The sequence below is a fragment of the Coffea arabica genome, chromosome 3e, assembly GCF_036785885.1.
Source record: "Coffea arabica cultivar ET-39 chromosome 3e, Coffea Arabica ET-39 HiFi, whole genome shotgun sequence".
NCBI classification, from domain to species: Eukaryota; Viridiplantae; Streptophyta; class Magnoliopsida; order Gentianales; family Rubiaceae; genus Coffea; species Coffea arabica.
Window position 1 is genome coordinate 40,901,435 of NC_092315.1, and position 22,496 is coordinate 40,923,930.

Genomic DNA, 22,496 nt, shown 5'->3' on the forward strand with positions numbered 1-22,496 from the left:
ATGTGCTTTGAATATCAAGATTACCTAGATGTCTATCTCAATAAGTTTGGAGGTTTTTCATCCCAATCTTGAATATGGTATGACCCTTATTCAAATGGGTATGAGCAAAGATGGTGGGACAACTCCAACTTTAATTATACATCAGAGCCAATCGATTTTCAACATCAATATTAACAGCAACAGCCATCATCAATGTCAGGTATGTCTCTTGAAAAAATGATTAAATTACTAGCTACTAACACATATCGATTTCATAAGGAGACACAAACGAGCATTTGTAACCTGGCGAATCAGGTGCATCTATTGACATCTAGGATAATGCAAGCTTCTCAAATGTGTGAAGAATTACCCTCACAGACTAACATCAATCTTAAAAAAGATGAAAGTGTAATCATCCGGACAAATGACATGGAACTGCAAGAGTTTCAAGAAAACGGATCTAAAGATGCAGTTGAAAAGGAAGTTGAAGTGGAAGAAATAAGACCCCAACATCAACTCGTTCAAATGAATGAATCCAGTGAACAACCTCCAAATGTAGTGACATCTTCTCCATTCCTTAATCAATATTCTCCTGATTCTTATTCTTCAATTCCTGTTAGTGAGATTCACTTTATTATTCCAGAAAATTTTGAATTTCATGACAGGAGTAAGTTAAGAGTGGCAATAGCAAAATATCTTGAACCAGTAAATGCGCGTGATGGAGGAGTGAGTGGAGAATTCAGATTATTATTGACTTATTTGGCGTCATCTACTAGTCCATGGAAGACCATAGCTCGTGTGCTCAAGGGTTACTCTATTTACGAGGGTTATTAGGATTATATAGAGGATGAATCACTGAAACGAGCCACAAGATTTTATCCTCCCTGAACAAACATGACAATATCTAACCAAAAACATTAAAGAAAGGCGTTTATTGGGAGGCGACCCAATTTATTTGCGTTATTTGTTCAATTCTATTTGATTGTTTCAATATGTTTTCTTAGAATTCTTACAAATTTTTGGTTTAATTTTTCGTTTTTGATGATTACTAGATGTCCTCCCGACATGACGCGCCCGCGTCAACAAAGCGCGTGATAATGTGCAACTCTCAAGTGCTTTATCAGAAGAGTTTCCACCCTCATGACGCACCAGTGTCACTTGGGCACGTGGTAATGTGCAATTCTCAAAGTCTTTATCAGAAGGGTTTTCACCCTCATGATCTGCCCATGCCAACAAGGCACGTGGTAACTTTCAATTCAACGATTCTTCATCAGAAGGGTTCCTACCATCATGACGTGCCCATGTCATGTCCTAGGAGAAGGTAAAAAAAAAATGAATAAAATATTTTTTTTCTTTCCTTTCTCTTCTTTTTCCCTTTCTTTTTCTTTCTTTCTTGCTTTCTCTCTTTTTTTCTTTCTTCTTTCTTTCTTTCTTCCATCATTCTCCATCCGAACTCCACCGCCGCCAACCATCAACATACGTTAAGCTCTACAATCATTTGCCCCTCACTTGTAGCTACCCACGACCCCCTCAATTATCAGGGAAGTTTCGTTATTCCATTACTTTTCTTTTGATTATTTATTTTTTACATTGGGGACAATGTAAGATTTAGGTGTGGGGGGATAACGTATGATAGTATATTGGAAAAGTGCAAATATTGGCATTTTCTGTTGGAATTTTTTTGTTCAATGTTTTTTGAATTTATCCAATTTTTGCCAGTCTTTATGCATTTTTATGATTGTTCCTAATAAAAAATGGTTAGATGTTTCAAATTTTTCTATTGCTAAGATTTTATACTCTAAGATGTTATGTATGACATGGTTAAATTTACGGGTATCTCTTTGGTGAATATTTGAGATTTTGTGACTTTTGCACTTTCTGATTAACTTCTCTAAGTATTGTAAATATTTGTCTAGCAATTTTTGTGCAAATTGGTTCAACTATTAATCTTAGTTTCTCCATATTTAAGAAATGAAATGGGTTTGTGTGATTTTTAATTTTAATTTGGTACTTATTTATGAATAGTATTCGGTTATACTTCGCTAGTATCTTTACTTAGTAACCGGAAGTCTTCAACACAAGTGTTGATTTTCGCGTCAAAAAGCAACGATAGTTAAGAGTATGTGATTTTTAAGCGATGGGAGCTGAATAACCAGGCTCCCTTATTTAGCAAATGTCGGAGTTCGAGTCAAAACGCTTAAATGGTTAAAAACTAAACATTCCCCCTGAAAAAAAAAGAAAAAACTCAAGTTTGGGATATTTTAGAAAAAAAAAATGTGCTAATAGTGAAAAATGTGGAAGTGTTTGAATGAATTGTTAACCTGCTGATCCATGAATTTTAATGTTGAGTTTTGCTTAATAGTTGAACCATTTGCTGATGGATGCTGGTTAAATATTTTATATTTTTAGATTAGTTAGTCATAAATTAGAAGAATCCTTGATCTTGAAAACTAACTGGAGAGATATTTCTTGAAAATTGCCACTAATACTTGACGTGTGTTTTAAATATATCTTGGCAATAGAATATTTGAGCAATAGCCATTGTTTGATTGTTTGATTTATTGTTCTCATGCTTGAGGACAAGTATGGTTTAGGTGTGGGGGAAATTTATAGGTTGCATTTTTATCATTAATTTTATAATTATTTTTCTCTTTTACTTTACCAAATATTGTTTTAATTGATGGATTCTACTTATATTTGGCTAATGGTGCTAGTTGTAGGAAAATAACCAAAACATGATTAAAGACAATTTTCAGCTAATTTGGTGGTGGTATGTTTGGAACCTACATTCAAGTCTAGAAGACTCGAGAATTTATCGCGCATGGAGATTTCCTGGTTCGAGTCAAATATGGATATCTTTGGTGGAATTTGAAAAACTTTAATTATTTTTGTTAGTTGTAGAGTTGTATGAGGAAACATGAGTTATTATTGTCTTTATTTCCTTTTTTCCTGGTTAGGCAATAGGCCTTTATTATTAAGTAGTAGATATCAAGTAGGAAACAAAAGAATAAGGGAAGTCGGCTGAGTCCCGTTTGATTACTACTTCTTAGGGAAGAAAAGAGTCATCCGACTATATACATATATATTTGGAGACTAGAAGAAAAAAGGGGAGCTCGGGGGAGGAGCCGATGATTTTGGCTCTTTCCCATAGCATCGCGTTAGCAATTTTCTCAATAATGAAGAACTAAATTCCCATTTTTTATTCAAAGGTCAATTTGAGAATTCGGTTCCAAACATCTGTGAGATCGAATTATTTTACTTATTTCTTTTATTCATTGGTGTTTGTACATTTTCTGATTTAACTTCTTATAATTGTTCTGTTATTTGAATGTCTAGGGTCCGATATTCGAATTAATCTAATAATCTACTACCAGATTAATTGATTGAATCCGTAATTGTTCAATTGATTAATACCAGTGGCGACTAGAGTGATTGGTTCTATGTTAGGGAAATGTATGATCTAATTTAAACAAACCCTCATAGCGTATTTGTTGATTAGGGTTGGGCTTTTTTAATTCTTAATACAATCGAGGAATTAAATCTTATGGTCGTACCTAGGGTTATTTTTTGGTTAGGGAAATAGTTAATGGTCATACCTTGACTATCAAAAAAGTAAGGAAAAGTTGGTTGTTTATCGCGTGTATGACAACTATAACCAATCTATTAATGAGTAATTGAATTATCTTTATATTGATGATCAGTTGAATGGACCGTATTTAAAGAGTTGCACCTTTGGCTAGAGCCGTACTTATTATTGATTAATTCATATTATTTTTGTTAATTGTTTCATTAGTTGGTTAATTAGTTATTTTATATTTTCCAAAAACCCCCCATATTCTGAATTTTAGAATAAACAAATTATCCTCAATCCCTCTGGATTCGACCCTGCTCCCCGCTATATACAAAATTTATATTTTTGTTGAGTAGGTATTTATTATTGTATATGCTCGACACCTGTCAACTGTTCATTTATGAGTAAATAGGCTTTCAGTTAGGTTAGTTTAATAACTTTACTTAATGTTGAAAACTAATTCATTATTCTCTCTCTTTCACACACACCCACACACATATTTTCCTTTCCCTCTGAATGTACAAATAAAGATAATTTTTAAATTATAATATTTGTGTGATATTTCAATTCAATGTTATAATTCAGTTAGTTATTAAACAAAAATAGCTTTATCAATTTAGCAATTTAATATTTTCAGCACTTAATTTTCATATTTCAAAATTTAAGATTCTAGACTTTAGTTTTATCAAACATAGCCTTAGTTGTGTTTAATTTTCAAGCTAAAGAAAAGTAGAGGACTGTATGGCAATGCTGCCGGCCACCTACCCATTTTTTTATGTAAAGGTTTGTAATACTTTGATTTTCAGATTGAACTTTAATTATTGTTTTCTTAATATTTTATATTATAGACTTATAGTTGAGTATTTGGATTGTTTTCTTCTTGGATATATAAATAACAAAATATGAATAAAAATTAACACCTGTGAAAGAACATATGAAAAAAGTCAAAAGCATGACTTGGGTTAGTGGGTCGGTAATTGAGTACTGGGGAGACATTTTTTAAAGAATGGAAATGGGCGTGGGATGGGACCCATCACATTGTGTTTTTGTCAATGTTTTGAAACCGGACCGGACCGGCCGGTTGAACCGTGAACCGGCCATGGCACCGGTCCGGTTCAATGACATTGTTGACTTTGCTAGAAAACCGGTCAAAGACCGGTTGAACCGTGAAAACCGCCGAACCGGATTGAACCGACGGTTTTCCGATTTTCAGCTTTCCCTTTTTTTTTGTTTTTTTTTTTGTTTTTCAAAATGCAGCTATCAAGATTCGAACCCAAGACCTTTGTAATAAAAAACCAATGTATTAACCGTTGCACATCACATCTTATTAGTTTTTTTTAATAATTTATTTATATAAAGCAAACACTCATATTTCTTTTTTCCATTTTTCTTACAAAATCTCATGCTCTCATGGCTCTTTCTTTTTAATTTTCAACTCTCTCTCTCTCTCTCTATTCTCTTTTCTTTTGTCACTCCCTTTTTAATCAAACCTCTTTATTTTTAATTTATTGATGTTTTCTTCCATCTTTTAATTTTGTTTTTGTCCATTAAATTGAAAAAAGTTAAAAAAGAAATTTTTTTAACCCAAATTATTTAATGCCACAACCACTCACTTTTATCTTATTTTTTTGTTTCTTATCAAGTTTACATTTCTATTTTCAATTTTCTTGACTTCCTTCGAATTCCAAATTTTCTTTTTTAAATTGCAATCTCTAAATTCCAAAACATAAATTAAAATTTAAGTTCTTAATATCTAAATTCTCAGAGACATGAATTTTGTATAATTTCAAAATATTGTGATATTTTGGGGTTGGATTTAGATATAATTGAAATTGAGATGAAATTTATTTGTTTTAACTTATAATTTAAAAAATTTATTTTTAAAAATCCAAGTTATTAAAAAATAGTAAACTTTTCATCATATAAAATATTAAATTAGTCTATTACATGTCTTATTTTGTACATATATATTTATATAAATTATTTTTAAAAAAATTCATTGAACCGAGGTTGAACCGGTCCGACCGGTTGAACCTCGACCCTTTCACTTCACCGGTTCAATTAACGGTCCGGTTTTTAAAACATTGGTTTTTGTAGGAGCATTGATTTTTCTAGAAAAGAAGTCCACATCTACGAATAATTGTTGGAAAACAAGGTCAGGGTGGAAGCGAAAATGGATCAAGATTGGGCCGATGGGACTTTGTAGCTCGAAGACTGACTTAGTAAACTAATTAAAGAATTGTCCACAGTCTTCCGTCAAGATGCTGTAAAACGACTTGCTTTCAAATCAAGACCGTGCACGTTAGGATTGAAGGATTTTCCCCTCATAAGTTTTAGCTGAAATTAATTGAAAATAGAATGGTCATTTTCTATCTTTTTACACCGCATTCCCACTTGTTTATACTTTACATCCTATCTAAATCCATTTACATCATGCATTCGTTTGTTTACATCATAAGAAAAAATTGATTTGAATTGAAACTTGTGAGACCTGATTCTAAGAATTGACCAGTACTTTTCAATGATTTGTAAGCTGGGATTTTTTTATTGTCTAGATTAATAATTTTTTGAGGTGTTTTTGAAAAATTTTACTGTAGTAGTATATATCAAAAAGTTTTACTATAAAAATTTTAAAAATATTTGATATATTATATGGATGTGATGCTTTTTTGAGTTATGATGTATTACTATAACATTATATTTAAAAAACTTATTTTTGAAAAAATGACCAATCAAAACGGAGATCAAGTTTGTTAGGTAACAAGCTTGTTACCATGCAATAAATCTGACTTGTGTTTTTCATGGTACTAAATTTGGGTGCTTGGACATATAATGAGCACTTGCGAGATTGTTATCAAGCTAATTTTGAAGTTTGATGGAAGAATTGAAAGAGATTAACAATTTCTACCAAGTATAGAATCACGAGTTCTTCAACATGTGACAATAATGTGAGTACTTGAATAAAAAACCAAATGCTTTCGAGCTTTGGTCACTTGATGGGTGAAGCTCCTGTGGTCTTGGCTATCTTTGCTCTTGTTCTCAAGAATGGTGGGATGATAAATGCATAGCTGCTATTAATGAATCTTTTTACAAGACTTATAGAAACAAGATAATAGATTCTACAGAAAGGAGAAAAGAATCAACTAACAACATTTTAACCTTACATATATGAGATCTGCCACACTAATAAAGAGAGAGAACAGACATGCCAGAAAATTAATTTTTTTACAAAAAATTAATAAATCAGAAAGATAAGCATCTTAATTACCGACCATCAGAGAGAAGATAGTCTGCTACAGAATGTGACAAACATTTTTCTGTGGAAATGTCAAAACCAACAGCAGAACCCCTCATGGCCAGTGATGATAAATCAGGCAGGGCAACTGATCCCTCCAAGTACAACAGAAATTGCCTCATACTTGGCCTAAGATTTGGTTCTGAATGAGAGCATAACAAGCCTAGTTTCAACACCAATTCTGCTTCCTCTTTCACATACTCAGCACCCAGCTTTTGATCAACCGCTTGGAGAATATCCCCTTCTTTCCAGAACAAAAATACCCAATCAACCAAAATGATACTCTCTTCTGGTACTGCTCGGGGATCTATTGGCCTTCTTCCACATGCAACCTCTAGCAAAAAGGCCCCAAAAGCATATACATCAGTCTTCGTTGTGGCCCTCCCTGTCCTACTATACTCAGGGGCAAGGTACCCAAAAGATCCCGCTACATGGGTGCTTTGAGGCAGAGTTCCATGATCGTATAGCCTTGCCAGGCCAAAATCTCCTAATCTTCCATTCAGTTCAGCATCCAACAATACATTACTGGCTTTTACATCTCTGTGGATCACAACTTTCTCCCATTCTTCATGTAGATAAAATAACCCTGATGCTACACCTTTGATGACTCGCAATCTTTGGCTCCAGCTGAGGATATACTTGGGCTGGTTATACAAAAATTTATCTAGACTACCATTGGGCATGAACTCGTATACCAAAAGTAACTCTCCTTTACGCCGACAATAACCCAAGAATGGTACTAAATTTCTATTGCGTAAGCGACCAATACTGATGATTTCTGCAACAAATTCTCTCATTCCCTGTCTTCCTTGATGAGAGACCTTCTTGACAGCAACCTCAACCTTGTTTGTTGTCAAAATGCCTTTGTAGACCCTGCCAAATCCGCCTTCTCCCAACAGCTCTTTTTCTCTGAACCCCTCGGTGGCAATGTATAAATCCTTATACTTGAACCTGTGAGGTCCATAAGCAAGCTCCCATTCTTCCAGCACTTCTGCAAACTTCCACTTTCTCCATAGATAATAAGCTACTCCAGATGTTAGTATTATCAACATAAGTACAAAAATCAGGGGCAATCCCATGGTGAAAATTTTAGACACTTTCTTATGTCCAATCCGAGGTAGCTTGGGGAGCCGAGAGAGATCAAGAGCTTGTGCAACGCCATTCATCCTGAAGCTCCATCCAAGTATAAAATTAGTTATTCCTGTTTTGAGTGGACTAGAGACTGCCGAAAAGCCAACATACATGGTCTGCTGTAAAATTGGCGAAAGATCATATTTCAAAGACAAAAGAGGAGTATGTGGTTTAGCAGCCTCCATTGGAGCTAATGTTACATCGATTCTCCTCTCCACCCCGTCGTATTCCACCCAAAGCTGCATCGGTTGACCGCTGATGAGAGTTAAGTTGTCAAATGAACTTTTGTTATTAGCTTGGTAACTCGCTGGTGCGGATGCCTTGGAGATCACAGAGTAAATATCAATACCAACATGGTTGTCATTGATATCTTCAATATCTTGGTCTTGGTAAATGTCAAGCTCCACAGCAAAAACGTGATTTGTTTGATTTCCATTGGTGTTTGTATCGAAGAGGCCAAGCAACGGATAGGAAGGCACTTGTGCAAGTTTTCTTCTTGGTGCAATCGCGAATGCCATTCCCGTACCAGTCACGCCTGGGACATCGGGTACTATAGCAAACACAAATTGGGTGGAAAAGGAGAAAGCTGAACTATTAGGTGTCGTCTTGAAGTTGATGGGATTAGGATAGAAGGCGTACCCAGTTTGTAATATGGTGCTGTTGGTTACCCGCAGGAGGCCATTTTTGGTGACTGTGGCTAATCCATCCAGGCTTAGATTTGATGATTGAAATCCTTGATAGATGAACCCAACATCATCAGAAGCTGCTGCAGCAACTGCGATGTGAACGAGAAAATAGGCTACGACTGCTGTTACTGGTTTCAGCGACATGATTTAAGAGTTGGATGCTAATTGCCAAATTCTTCTTAATTTGGAAGCTTATATCATGCTATCTAGCGTTGCTATTTCTTCACACTCCTTTCTAGTATCTCAAACAGACTTTGACTGCGGTAGTGGTCTTTTTTAACTGTGCGGTGGCTCTATATCGTCTCATTAAAAAAATATCATACTTTTTCTATTTTGGTCTGTTTCAAAATTCTTATTTGTTAATTTAAATGGAAAATATATTGTCTTGTGAACCCTTTGGTGCCAAATACTCCTTTGTGCAAATGGTGCAATTATAAATAAAATTCTATTTTCCTTTAAGGAGCCATTTCCTTAATTTTTGTCTCTTAGTGATAGCAATGGTTCCTTTTAAGGAGCCTATTGTCTAACGGTCTGAAATACTTTTGTGTTTAGATTGCATTTTTCTAGATTTTTTGTAGAAAAATTACTGTAGCGATTTAATATATATGAGGTAAAAAGGTGATTGAAAAAATGTTCACGGAAAACATAACAATTTTTCTTTGAAGGATGGCTGTCCAAACAAGGCTAACCATGAATTTAACTTGAGGGTATGATGCCAAAAGAGGATTGTAGAATCTCCCAATGCTAGCATAAGTTTATTATGTGTTATAGATTTTTGGGATAGCTAAATGTTTGCAATGAGTACACCACTCTATTATTAAATAATTTTAAAAAGAATTATCTACAAATTGTTTTTAATTGCAATCATTAGAAGGTCATCTAATGGTGTAAAATAACATAATGAGTAAAACTATGCATAAAAAATTGTATAATAGCGCACCATTGAGTATTAGATGTATATTTTCATATATACAATAGACAAATACTGTATGCATAGTCAAACTAGCAAACGATTGTTGCTAACTTGTAATTCGTATGGCTATGAAAAGTTTAATGTTATACGAATAAAATTTGTTAGAAAGAAAATAAAAATAGCATTATAGATATTTTATTTTAATGTTGCATTATAGAAACGATGGTGGTATATATAAAAAATTTTAAAACTTTTGGAGGGCAATTGTAGGGTTAGAGAAAATATTATCAAATTTCAAGGGGACAAAAAATGGGCTAATTCCTTCATTTATTGTTCCCCAATTAACAGAGTTAGGCCACATGGGCATGCTCTGTATAAGATGATGAGCTTCTTGCAAGTCTCCTGCACGACCTAAAAGATCAACCATACATCCACAATGTTCCAGTCTAGGAGTGAGAGAAAATTTTTGCTCCATTGCCTTGAAGAGTTCTCGTCCTTTATTCCGCCATGTGAGCACGCCAAGACTGCCCCAACAAATGTGATGCCATTGGGTGAAATGCCTACCCCCTGCATCAACAATTATACAGGAAAGATGTGAATATCCGCCTAAAAGATTCGGAAGTAGCAGTTGGTCCTGTAACCGAGTATGTCTCTGTAATTGATTTTGGGGCACGAGAAATATTTCTTGTGCATTTGATAAAATGATCCGTACAAAGGTCTTGAACTCAGTTAAAGCTAAATTCGTCACTGGTTATAAGCAAAACGCTAACATTTGGTTGAAAAGGTCAGAGCCTCGCTGCATTTACCATGGATAGCTAGACCCATAATCATAGTATTCCAAGAGCACAAATCTCTTCTTCTCCCAATCTCATGAAATAATCTCATCTCTGAATCTATTCTACCACACAAGCATGTTGTTTAAGTATCCGTTAGACTTGGCATAGGCCTCAATCCTCTGCCCAACTTCCAATGCTCCAAGATTTGCACAAGCTGAAAGAACACTAGCTATGGTCATTTGGTAGGGCCTCACTCCTCTCTTTCTCCATTTCCAGATGCAACGCCAATGCATCTGCGTACCCACCGTTCTGCGAAAACAAGCGAGAAGCTTCCCTCGTATCCCCACTCTTTGTGTGACCAGCGATCAAGGCATTCCAGGCGGGCACATCTCTTGTGGACATCCCATCAAACTTTTTTTTTCCCTTTTGATGATGGCTACCGGGCTGTATAGCCATCAGCCCTTTAAAAAAAAAATAAAAATATCCAGGTGTAAGCCAGGCAGTCCAGTAATTTTTTTTTTAAAAAATTTTTGATAGTAGCCCGATAGGCATAGTTTAATACTTCCCCTTTGTCAGATCAATATTTACACGATTTTTTTTTTGGACAATAAACGGAGGAATTAGCCCAAAAAATGAGTCAACAATAGAAAAACTACTTTTATAGGCTATTCTGAAAATTCTATAAAACTGAGAGGTGCAACATGACTGTCTAGGACCGGGAGTGTCATGTTTCAAACTGTGTTTTAAAACTCGGACCGGACCGGCTAGTTTGACCGGTAAAATCGGGAACCGGCCAAGTATCCGGTTCGAGTTATGCTAAAAAATCGGGTAAGTAAAAATCCGGTCAAATACCCGGTTTGACCACAAAAAAACCGGATTTTCCGGTTCAATCAAGCATTTAAAAAAAAAATCAAACTTTTTTAATATTATGTTTTGACCCCTAGATTGTTAAAAATTATTAATATACCTCAACTATTTCATACTTTATCAATATTGTCTTAAAGTTTGGTGTTATTTTTTAATTAAATCCATAATTTTAATTCTAAACTTGTTAATGCTCATTAAATAATATAAATTGCTACTTGATTGTTCTAATTTCTTTGTATTTTCTTGTTAAATATATTTGAAACATCAAATATATATATGAATATACCTTTATTAATATTAACATGTTATTAGGTATTTTATATATAATATTTTAATTTTTAAATAATTTTTATTTATGACATCATCCGATTCAACCCTTATCGAATTCGGTTGAACCCATTGATTCCTGACCCCTGAACTTGACTAAGTCGATATTCGATCCGGTCTTGAAAACATAGGTTTCAAAGAGTTATGAAAAAGTTTGACATGACATTCACGAAACGATGTTTCAAAGAGCGTGCATACGCTAGACGTAGGAGAACGCTCAGAGATTTACTACAGCACTTTGACCCCACGTGTCTTTTCTTATTTCCCCTAGTGAAGCTTTAGGGACAGAAAAGGGAACTAATGCAAAACAATTAGGAGCGTAAACAAATTTTAAAAAAGTTGAATGCCCTAGCATTCAAGATATTTTAACTATTTTGAAGAGATCGAAATTTTGTTCAATTTACTTCTTGAGTTGAACTCAAATAAATTTTTATTGAACATAACTTGAATTGAATTTGAGTAGGTTGAACATTTTACTCATAAATTTCACTTATATGTTAGACGGGTCGAACTCCCAATATTACCAGAGTAATTAGCACTTTGCTTCTTAAGTTATAAATTGTTATCCGTTTAAATGCCATTTTGATGGCATTCCCAACACTAACAGAGTAATTGGCATATTCCATTAACTTACAAGTGTAACTAAAATAAACAAAATTTCATGGGGACAAAAATGTAAATTCATGAGACAAAAGAAAGCCTCTTAATCCGATTCTTTTACCTTATCTTCTTTTTCATTCTTTTTTTTTTGTTTCTTATTCCTTATCTTCTTCTTCCTGGACTCGATCCTTCTTAATCTCAACTTACAAGGAAATATCCCTTCTCCTGTTCTACTCCTTACCAATCCACTCAAAAATCTAACTCTCCTATCTTTTTAACTCAATTTTTAATGTTCAAAATATTACAAAAATTTATGGCTCCGTTTGAATTCAGCATTTTTTGAAAAATAATTTTTTCATCTACAATGTTACAGTAATACATAAACAAAAACAACTCCAAAAACACCATATCTAAACAATATATCAAAAACAATTTCAAATATACATTAAAATTTCGAATTTTCGATTTCAAATTATGTAAATTTGGTTCGAATTTGGTAATGGAGTTTTTGAAATCAGAAATAGAAATCAGATTTTTCGATTTCAATTTCATTTTATATTATATATATTAATATATATTTATTTATATATATAATATTTTTTATTTCAATTTTTTTATAATATGCATATTAATATGTAGATTTCAATTATGTATATTAATATGTATATTATATATATTATATCAATTGAAATAAATATATATTCATATATAAATATTATATTTTGTTTAAAATATATTATATATATTTATATAAATATATATACGAGGGGTTAGCCCCTTAAACCAGGAACAAGTAAATAAAAGAGGAGGAAAGCATAAAAGTTAGGAAGTGGGTCGCAACCGGACTGCCACTAGTTAGTATAGGCGGTTGAACCAGCCATGTATAAATAGAATGTAAATAAAATGTAAAGGTTAGTAAGTTAGCTCAGGCGGTATAACCAGCCATGTATGGTTAGTATAATCAAAACAAATAAAAACCAGCCATGTAGGTGGCTCAGCCGACCATTTGATTGAATATAAGAATACAAAAGAAAAGAAAAGAAAACTTACAGATATGAAGCTCGCACAAGACTTGCTCCTTTGTTTGAACCTAAACTAAAAATCTAAAAACTAGTTTGTAGAGAGAGGGAGGAGAGTTTCTTCAAGCTAGAGAGAGAATGAGACTTGAAGAAATGGTGTAAGAATGGTGTAGAATTGGTGTTTATGAGGAATTCTAAAAGTTTGGATTGGAATAAGATTTTCAGGAATATAGTTTTGGTCTGACCCTGTATCAACTAGGGCTTTTGTTTCGATTATATAATTATCAATAATTAGTAATCGTATGTGAATCAAGTCTTCCTGAAATAACTGAGAATTGTTATTCAGGTTCCTAGGGTTAAATGTTTTTTTTTTTTTTGTAAGGACATAGGTTGAATAAGGAATCTGTCAAGAATTTCCTGGAAACCATAAGTTTTTGGCTTACAAGAATTTTGTCTAGGAATTTTTTCTGGAATGTCAAAGAAAAGATCCTCTAAAGGATTCGAAATTTGGTTCGAGTATGGTTGTCTTATTTCAAGAATATCTTCAATGATGCTGAAAAGAAGGTTATAATTTTTGGTTATCATATGTCCTTCTTTTTCATCTTCATCACTGTTTGGGAAAGAAGATGTTGAAATGTATTTGTCATAATCTTCCTTTCGTTCAGATTTGAAACTATCTGATTCGATTAGAGGATTTGACAATTGGGCTGCTAGTCTTACAATATTGAATTTTTGGAAATGTTCGATTGTGTATTTGAGTAGATGGATTTTGAAAATGGATAAGGCTAGTTGTTTTGTAGAAAGAAAAAGGGTTTTGAAACCCATAGGTTGGGGTTGTTTATTGGGCCTTGTATGGTAATTCAATGGCCCAAACTGTTTGTAAAAGGATCCAAGATTTCTTCCTTGGGGCTGATCTTCCGTCGGATTGGGAAGCCAGTCAGATTGTTGGTTCTGTTCACAAGTTGTTTCTTTCCAAGACTTAATCTTCTTGTATTGGGATTCAAGAAGGCCTTTGAAGAAATCTTTGTTGTGAACTTTGTTTCTGTCTGATTTCATCAGGAATATGTATTGATATCTTCTGGAGCTTGGGAATAGTTATGATGAATCCTCTTGGATGACCCCAGAATCATCATCAGATGTGATATTGAATAACATTGTTCCTGGCAGGATGTTCCCATCTTGTAGATCAGATTCATCCCTGTTGGTTGTGACTAGAATATCGTGAATAATATTTTTATCTTCAATGATGAGATGTTCCTCCCACCATCCTTTGAATTGCCCAATAAATCCTATGAATAGGACATGAACAATCAGTTGATTGCAGCCATGTAACATAACTGCGGTTGTCATCTGTTGAAATGTCATAGGAAGATTGTATTTGAACATTTCATCTATACTCCATTCATAGATGTCTTCCTTATTGTATGAGTGTTGAAGGATATTGAGTTTTATCCTGAAAATATCAGAATGAATCATTTGGGGGTGGTATAGATTTTGGTTGGGAGTATTATTTTGTAAAAAAGAGTTTGAATATGATTTATTTAGGGTAGAAGACCCTTGAAAGTTTTGTATGGCATTGATCAAGGAGATTTTTTGAATTTTGGACTCTTGTTTGGGTAAAGAAATTGGAAAGTTTTGTTCAATCCAAAATTTTTGGTTTTCTAAAGGTTTGAAAAGCAAGTTTGAGAAGTAGGTTTTTGGAAGAGGAGTTTTTGGGATGAATTGGGTAAAAAAATTGAAAAGGTATTTTTCTGGATAGATTGTAAGAATCTTCTTGGCATGGGTATAGGCTGCCTCTGGGTCAATCCTGATTTCAATTTCATGAATGACCAATTTTGTTGAAGCAGACTCTGCCTGAATCTCTTGTTTGGTGACTGATTTGTCCAGAGAAGATCTTGTTTGAGGATTTTGCCCGATGCGTCTAGTTTTCCACCGGATGTGTCTGATAGCTTGACATTTATTTCTTGTTTGAATAGAAGAATGATCAATTCTATTCTTCCAAGAATATAAATGCTGGATGTATTTGAATTTCTGGATTTTCTGACTCCCTTTACTGGGTCTGATGGATCTTGGAATATTGATTCGAGATCTAGCCAGATTTGTTAGATCTGATTTTTTAGATACTCCTTGTATTTGAGGTTGTTCCTTTAATTTGTTGAAGATCCATGTCTCTTCTGTTTGTCCCTTGTATTTACTGGATAACCATGCTTCTTCTGTATAAGACTCCACCTTGAGACTTGGGTACTCAATATTAAGTACCTCTAACTTATCAAGCTGCAACTGTTTGTAAGTTATAAAAGAATATATAAATGATTTAGAAATTTCTTCCTGATTATTGTTTGTAGGAATTTCTTTTGAATTTTTCCGAGAAATATGTTTATTATTGGAAGGGATATTAAAATCACGGAATAAGTTTAAAATGAATATTTGTAAAGAATTTTGAATTATATCTTTAGTTGACTGGGTTTCAACTAATAGGTTTTCTTGTTTAAAAGAAATAATATTCGTTTGTGAATTAATAACCACTGTTTTGGAAAAAAGGTTGAGAAGAAATTTCAACAGTTTCTTGTTTAATAATTGATTTGAAGAAATCTATTTTTGTTTGAACATTTTTATCAGTTATAGGTTTGATACTAGGTTGATTCTTAGTTAAGACATTTATTGAGGAATATCCTATATCTAAGGAATTTCCTATGTCTTTTCTAATATCAATACTAGTAGAATTATCAATTGATTGTCCGGAAATCAAGAGTTTTGAAGTTTTAATAGACTCTTGGTTTGGTAAATCTACTGGGTTTGATAGATCTACTGGAGAATCTGGTAGATCTATATCTGTTGGGTTTATATAGTTTGATTTTGATGGATCTATGGATTCTGAGAGTTTATGAGAGGATTGTTGTGTCTGGGTTGTTTGGGGCAGATCTATGGGTAGATCTAAAGGTTCTTGTATAAAATCTGTTTGAGCTAGGTCTATGACCTTTGGCTTGGTTTGAATTGGATTTACGGGATCTAAAGTAGAATCCTGAGGTTTTGACATAGAGGATGCAGGTTTTGAAATGTTTTGAACTGGGTTTTTGAGTTCTGGTGCAGACTCTTTAGTTGTTTGAGACTCATACCAGTCAAAGAAATGAATATTTTGTTTTGTTTTTGTCAAAAAGTCATAAAAGTTTTCTTGAATATTTTTTCGGGCTTCTCCCTTATATTTATCAAAAAATTGTTTTCTTTTAAAATGGTTATGATTTGCAAAGAATTTAGATCTAATGTGTTGTTCATTAATCTGGAATTCAGAATGGTTGTTTTCTAGTTTTCTTTGTATAAGAATTGACTGCTCAATTTGAGTAATTCTAGTTTGAAGTTTATTCAAAGATTTATTGTTTGAAGAAGAACTAGAATTTATGAAATATGCTTTAACTGGAGAAGTCATTGAAAATTAAAACAAGAAAATAAATAAAATAAACAAACACTTAAATGATTTTGAAAACTTATTATCCTCTTCCCTTTGGCACAGAATCTTTCGGGATCCATGGAGGATAAACCATTTTTCTTAAACAGATTATAAAGGATAGTGTGAAAATCTACAACAAAAGATCTAACCTTTTGAGGAGAATTAACTATACATGACGACCATATTTTCATCATAATAAAGATAGTAAAAATAAACCTACGAGAATATATCTAAATCTTTTGAGAAAGATTAACTATGCATGATGACTATATTTCCAAACAAAATCATAAAATTGATAGTAAAAACTCATTTTCCCTGGATCTGACCTCTTGACACTTCCCCGTCCTGGAGTACGTCCCAAGAACCTTAACACCCCTATAGAGCCAAATCCCATGGTCTTACCTGGACCGGATGCTAGCACTTACTGGTTCCATGTCCTTTAATCAGATCCAAAGTCATGAAATTTAGACTACCAAAATTATAATATAGCTTGAATACATTAGATAGTAATCACGAAGTTAACCAGTCTCATCTAATCAGATCTAAACTTGTAGATCTACACTATCAGTAGCATAAATAAAAAAAGATGGTAATCACGAAGTTAATAATTCTCATCAGAAAGATATAAACTTGTAGATCTACACTACCAACATCATAATAAGCAAAGAAAGATAGCCATCTCCCCACTTCCCCCTCTGGCTCTGATACCAGACGGGACGAGGGGTTAGCCCCTTAAACCAGGAACAAGTAAAATTGACAGGTGCCAAACCTGTGCAATAATAATAAATAAAACCTAACTACCACCTGAAACAGTAAATAATCAATTCTACTATTGGAGCAGGGACTCTAAGTGTGCAATGGGTTACTTGATTCACCCTGTTCCCGAAGAGTTTGCTTAATCCGATATACCTGAATTAATTATTTAACTGAACTCACTAACTAGTAGACAGTGGTAAGTAGGGTCGTCTCCTCAGGGACTGGAGAGAAAATTTATTTCTTTTCAAGTCAAGATTAATGAGGGGGGGTTTTGAGATTAAATGCCAATTAAACAAATTAAATGCAGAGAATAATTAACTCAAAGAAATAATTAAGAGAAGCTCTAGCCAAGGGTATACTTCAGAAATGGTTCATGCACTGATCATCGATTCACAGATAATTCCACCATTTAGTAATAGACTAGTTATAGTTGTCATGCACGCGATAAACAACCAACCCTTCCTTAATTTCTCGATAGCTAAGGTACGACCGTTAGCTATTTCTCTAACCCAAAATAACTCTAGGTACGACTGTAGGATTTAATTTCTAGATTGCATTAATAATTAGAAAGGCCCAATCCTAACCAACAAATACGCTACAAGGGCTCGTTTAAGTTAGATCATATATTCCCCTGACATAAACCCAATTACGTCAGTTGCTACCGAGATAGAGATAACGAACAATTACGGATTCAATTACCCCTATTTAGCAGAAATTGCCTATATGAACAATTAATTATTGCGCACTAATCAATCACATACAAGAGCTATAACAATTAAAAGCGGGAAACATATGAATATTATTAAATGGAGAAAATAGTTAAAATAAATTCGATCTCACAGTAATTGCCGAACCAAATCGTCAGTTGTCCCCTTGACTAGAATTGGGGGTTTAGTTCCCCATAATTAGAGTACAGGCCATGCGGGCAAAACTGGAGGAAGCCGTCGATTCTTTAACCAAAGCAAACGGAAGAAATTGACCCTCGTTCACTTCGGTCAACCGAAGAAAGAAAAAAACAATTGATTATCGCTGCTTTCAATTGATTTCCACGGCTTTCAATTTCCTTCGGTCAAAGCCAGAATGAAAAGCATTTCCAAAGGTCCACAATTGCGGCTCCTTTTTGCTTCCTTTCTTTCCTCACAAAAACAACATACGAGAGATTACTTTGTTTGGTTTTTTTTTCTTCAATCGATTCACCAATTGCGGCCTTCGTTGCTTTCTTTCTGATTGCTAAGTAAAAGACATACGAGAGAAAGGTTTCAATTGCTTCATTTGTTCTTCCAATTCCGGTCAACCAAACTTAGAATTGAAATTTTCAAAGTCCACAAAAGATGGAAAGTAAAATACAGAAGTCAAGAATGGTGGCTCTTGTCTCTGCCAAAAACTCTCCTCAAAGCTGCGGCCAATCCCTCTTTTAAGAGCATAGCCTCCCCGAAAACCTAAGCCTGGCGACAAACTACTACTCGCCTCTGTTGTCGGCCGAAGTTTTTGGGAAGGGATTTTTCCCTCTCCCAATTGTTGTGTTTTTTCTTTTTCCCAAAATTAAAACAAGACTCCCTCAAAAAAATAAAAATAAAATCTATTACAATTGGATTTCTTCAGCTTCTCAAGCGGGCCCCACGTACTTGAAGTGGCTCCCGTGCGACGAATCTTCTAAATTTCGATTCCAAGCACTTTTTTTGTACCAATTCCTGCAGTTAGCACCAAAACAAAATATCAGCAGAATCCACCCACTTAATGAAAATATTTAATCAACTAGTTGTGCAATAATGCCCAAAATACCCCGCTAAAATACACTCTATCAATCTCCCCCACACCTAAACCATGCTTGCCCTCAAGCATAATTAACTCAGAAGTACAATCGAGATACTAAGCAATTCACAGCAGTTCATACCACGAATGACATTCCAAATTCCCCAATAACCTCATCGAAATCAGAATATACCAAATCAACAATTCTCGCAGTTTTAAGTGCACTCATTCACTCCAAGTGTATAGGATATGTATATCAGATAGCTCTCAAATCAACATAGTAGAATGACACTCCCATAAGCTTGCTCATATATCATATCGCCACCACTTACTTATGAATTTAAATGCAGCAGTCAAGGGACTTTGCAAGGTTGTAGTGGGGCTGGGGCGAGAAGGTAGGATAGAAAGGATTCAAAAGGGTGTAAAAGTATAAAGAAAGTGCTCAGAAATTCATTACACAGATTTTTGCACCTTTGAAACTTCAAGGCATTCTCGACCATCACACAAGTGAAGTAGATCGGCACTTGCTACAGCCTTCGATTTTTTTCTTTCTCCTCTTTTCATTCATCTACTTCCTCTCTTCTTTATTTCCTTTTTTTCACTTTTTTTTCTTTTTTGTTTTTTTTCTTTTCCCCTTTTTTTTCTTTTTTTTTTTCTTTTAACCAGCACCATAAAAGTCAACTTTACTCGTTGATTTCTTGCACTTTGTCTTCTGTTCACCTTTTTTTTCTTTTTCTCTCTTTTTTTTTCTTTCCATAGATATGTATATTGCCTCTCAAATAATACTCCAAATTTTTATGTACTGAAATCAAAGCACTTCTTCACACGGGGTTCAAAAAGATAGTCTAAAAAGAGATTTTACAGCTGAAACTAGGGTCTCAAGCAAAGAATAAGGGTTAAGGCTCAACTTGGCTCCCTAATGGTAAATGAGCATAAGGGTTGGGTTTTTTTTTTTTTTTTTTTTAAGAAAGTCCAAAATGGCTCAATCCTCGGTGCCCTATCATTTCAATGCATTAAACTCATTTAAATGTGGTCTTGACATGCATAACCGAGCAAGTTCTAGAATGACAAACCATGTGCACTAATCACTTAACAAACGAAAAATTAGGCTCAAAAATTGCACAAGTGATCAAATTGATGTCAAGTTCAGCATATTCATCAATTAATTCAATATCAAGGAAAGTAGAACACCCCATGGCATGAACTTGCTACTTATACTCATACCTCAATTGCATTCATCACAGTTTAAAGAAGAGAGCTACTAAGGCAAGGAAAATGCACATAAAACAACTCAAAGCCCAACTACTGCATAATTAACCCTCCCCCACACCTAAACCTTTCATTGTCCTCAATGGAAGCCGATAAAGATGAAAATAAAGTGATTGGGGCAACAGCACTTCCCTCAATACGGAGGAGGGCAGAGGTGAACTAAGGCTGTGGAGGGCACGGTGGGCGGAAGCCCACGTGGTGGAGGTACTGTGCTAAATTCTGGGCCATTCCGGCCATTTGACGCTTCATCCGCTCTATGCGAGTGTCCATGTGCTGCATTTGGAATCGAAGGGCGGTTAACTGGCTATCGGCGGAGGAAGACGGAGGAGGTGCCGAAAAAGACGGTTCGGGGGCATCCGTGGAAGGACCACCGGCCTCCGGGCCGGTGGATTTGGAAGCTCTGCGCTTCGGAGGAACAGAGATTGGCCCCGGGGGGCAAACTGGAAAACGCCATTGACCTATTGCACAAGACCCATTTTCTGCAAACAAACTAAATCGAGGGGTTCCATAGTACAAGCACGATGCAAATTATGATTATTCAAGTCCAAAACCCCAAGATTTACCGCCAATTGAGTGATAAATGACCCTAAGATTAATGGCTTATTTTTCTTACTTAAAACAGTTCGAAGGTGGAGGGCAAACCAGCAACCCATATTGACCTTTTGACGAGCAACCATGCACCAAATGAAAAAGAATTCGGGTTTGGTCAACGTACCCGAACTATCCTTTCTACCCGAGAAACTGTAAGCCATAAATCTATGTAAATACCGGTAGGCGGCGCTCTTAAGGTAAGATGCCTTAGACTGGCTGGGGTCATAGTTGTGCCGGTCAACCGACAATTCTCTCCAATAACCAATGTTATGAAAGAAAAATGGCTCCGTGTACTCGCACACACTGTGCATATATTCCTCACTCTGGGAGTAGGGAATATCAATGAACCCAAGGGCCAAATTAAATTCAGTGATAGATTGGTTGAACTCTTTACCCATTAACCTAAACCTCACTACCCCAGGAGTTGTAACGGAGAATTCATCAGGGATATTGAATTCAAAAGTAGCATAAAATTCCCACGCCAGTTCAGTAAAAGCAGGTAGAATGATAGTAGCATAGCGGCTCCAACCAATGTCAGCTAAGTGCTTTGTGACCTCATCCCTAAGATTCAGGAGATCAAGTGTAGGGCCGTGGATGTATTTACAAGGAATTATCTTCCTTGTGCAAGCCGAGGCGTACCGCTCCTTCTCGGCAGCCCGGGTGAAGGTCAAATTGCCGCCAAAGTGGGCCGGAGAGGAGATATGAACTTCCCTATTCCGCCCAAGGCGGGTCCGAGGCCCTCCCGGACCAGTCGATGGGGCAGGTCCACTCAAGGGGACCGTAGGCTGAGAGGTGGAGGTAGATGACTTGTTCTTGCTTTTGGTTTTTGGTTTAGTCATTTGTGGTCAGAGGACAGGGCAAAGGCAAGTTAATGGGTGTTCACAAGTGATCAACAAATAGCCAACAAAGCAAGGGATCCCCAGTCATAGCTCCCAATCACAGACAAGTGCAGAAAAGGGTAATCAACTCACCCCAGAAACTAATTAACCCTGTAAACAGTGAAATTTTTCCAAAATACTATCAATTCAACCCAAAATCAACTAATTAGATAAACGCAACAAAATTTCCCCCAAAAACTAATTAAACATGTAACCAGAGTAAAAACTTCCCCCAGACATCACTGGTTGAGCACAAAATTTGACAAATAATCAGCAATCAACCAAGACATATTGCAGCACCCAAACAAGCACAAAATTTCTGTCCTCAGCTAGTAAATCAAAACTCTAGCCTCAGCTAAGAAATTGAAATTCTGGCATCAACTAATAAAGAACTAGTAATCTGGCCTCAGCTACTTAAGGACAGAAAATTAAAGAAGACATCACCGGAGCGGAGAACAGAGGCGGCATTGTGGTGGAGGAAAGCAACACGCGTGGGCTTGGACTGGTGTTGGGCACGGATGTCGCGCGAGCTGCTTGCTGGAGCTGCGTCTGCTGGGCTGCACAGGTCGCCACTGGAGGATGGCGCGCGAAGTGGAGTAGGGTAACGAAGGGCTGGCTTGGAGATCGCGCAGAACGCAAGG

General features: G+C 35.3%; 1 protein-coding gene across 1 annotated transcript; it reads right to left on the reverse strand.

The window, feature by feature from the left end:
• Positions 1–6,783: 6,783 nt before the first annotated feature.
• On the reverse strand, positions 6,784–8,879 carry LOC113737632 (L-type lectin-domain containing receptor kinase IV.1-like). The gene has a single exon (XM_072083437.1). It carries the CDS (start codon positions 8,804–8,806, stop codon positions 6,815–6,817), a length of 1,992 nt encoding a protein of 663 aa, XP_071939538.1. The 5' UTR covers positions 8,807–8,879; the 3' UTR covers positions 6,784–6,814.
• Between the last annotated feature and the right edge of the window lie 13,617 nt (positions 8,880–22,496).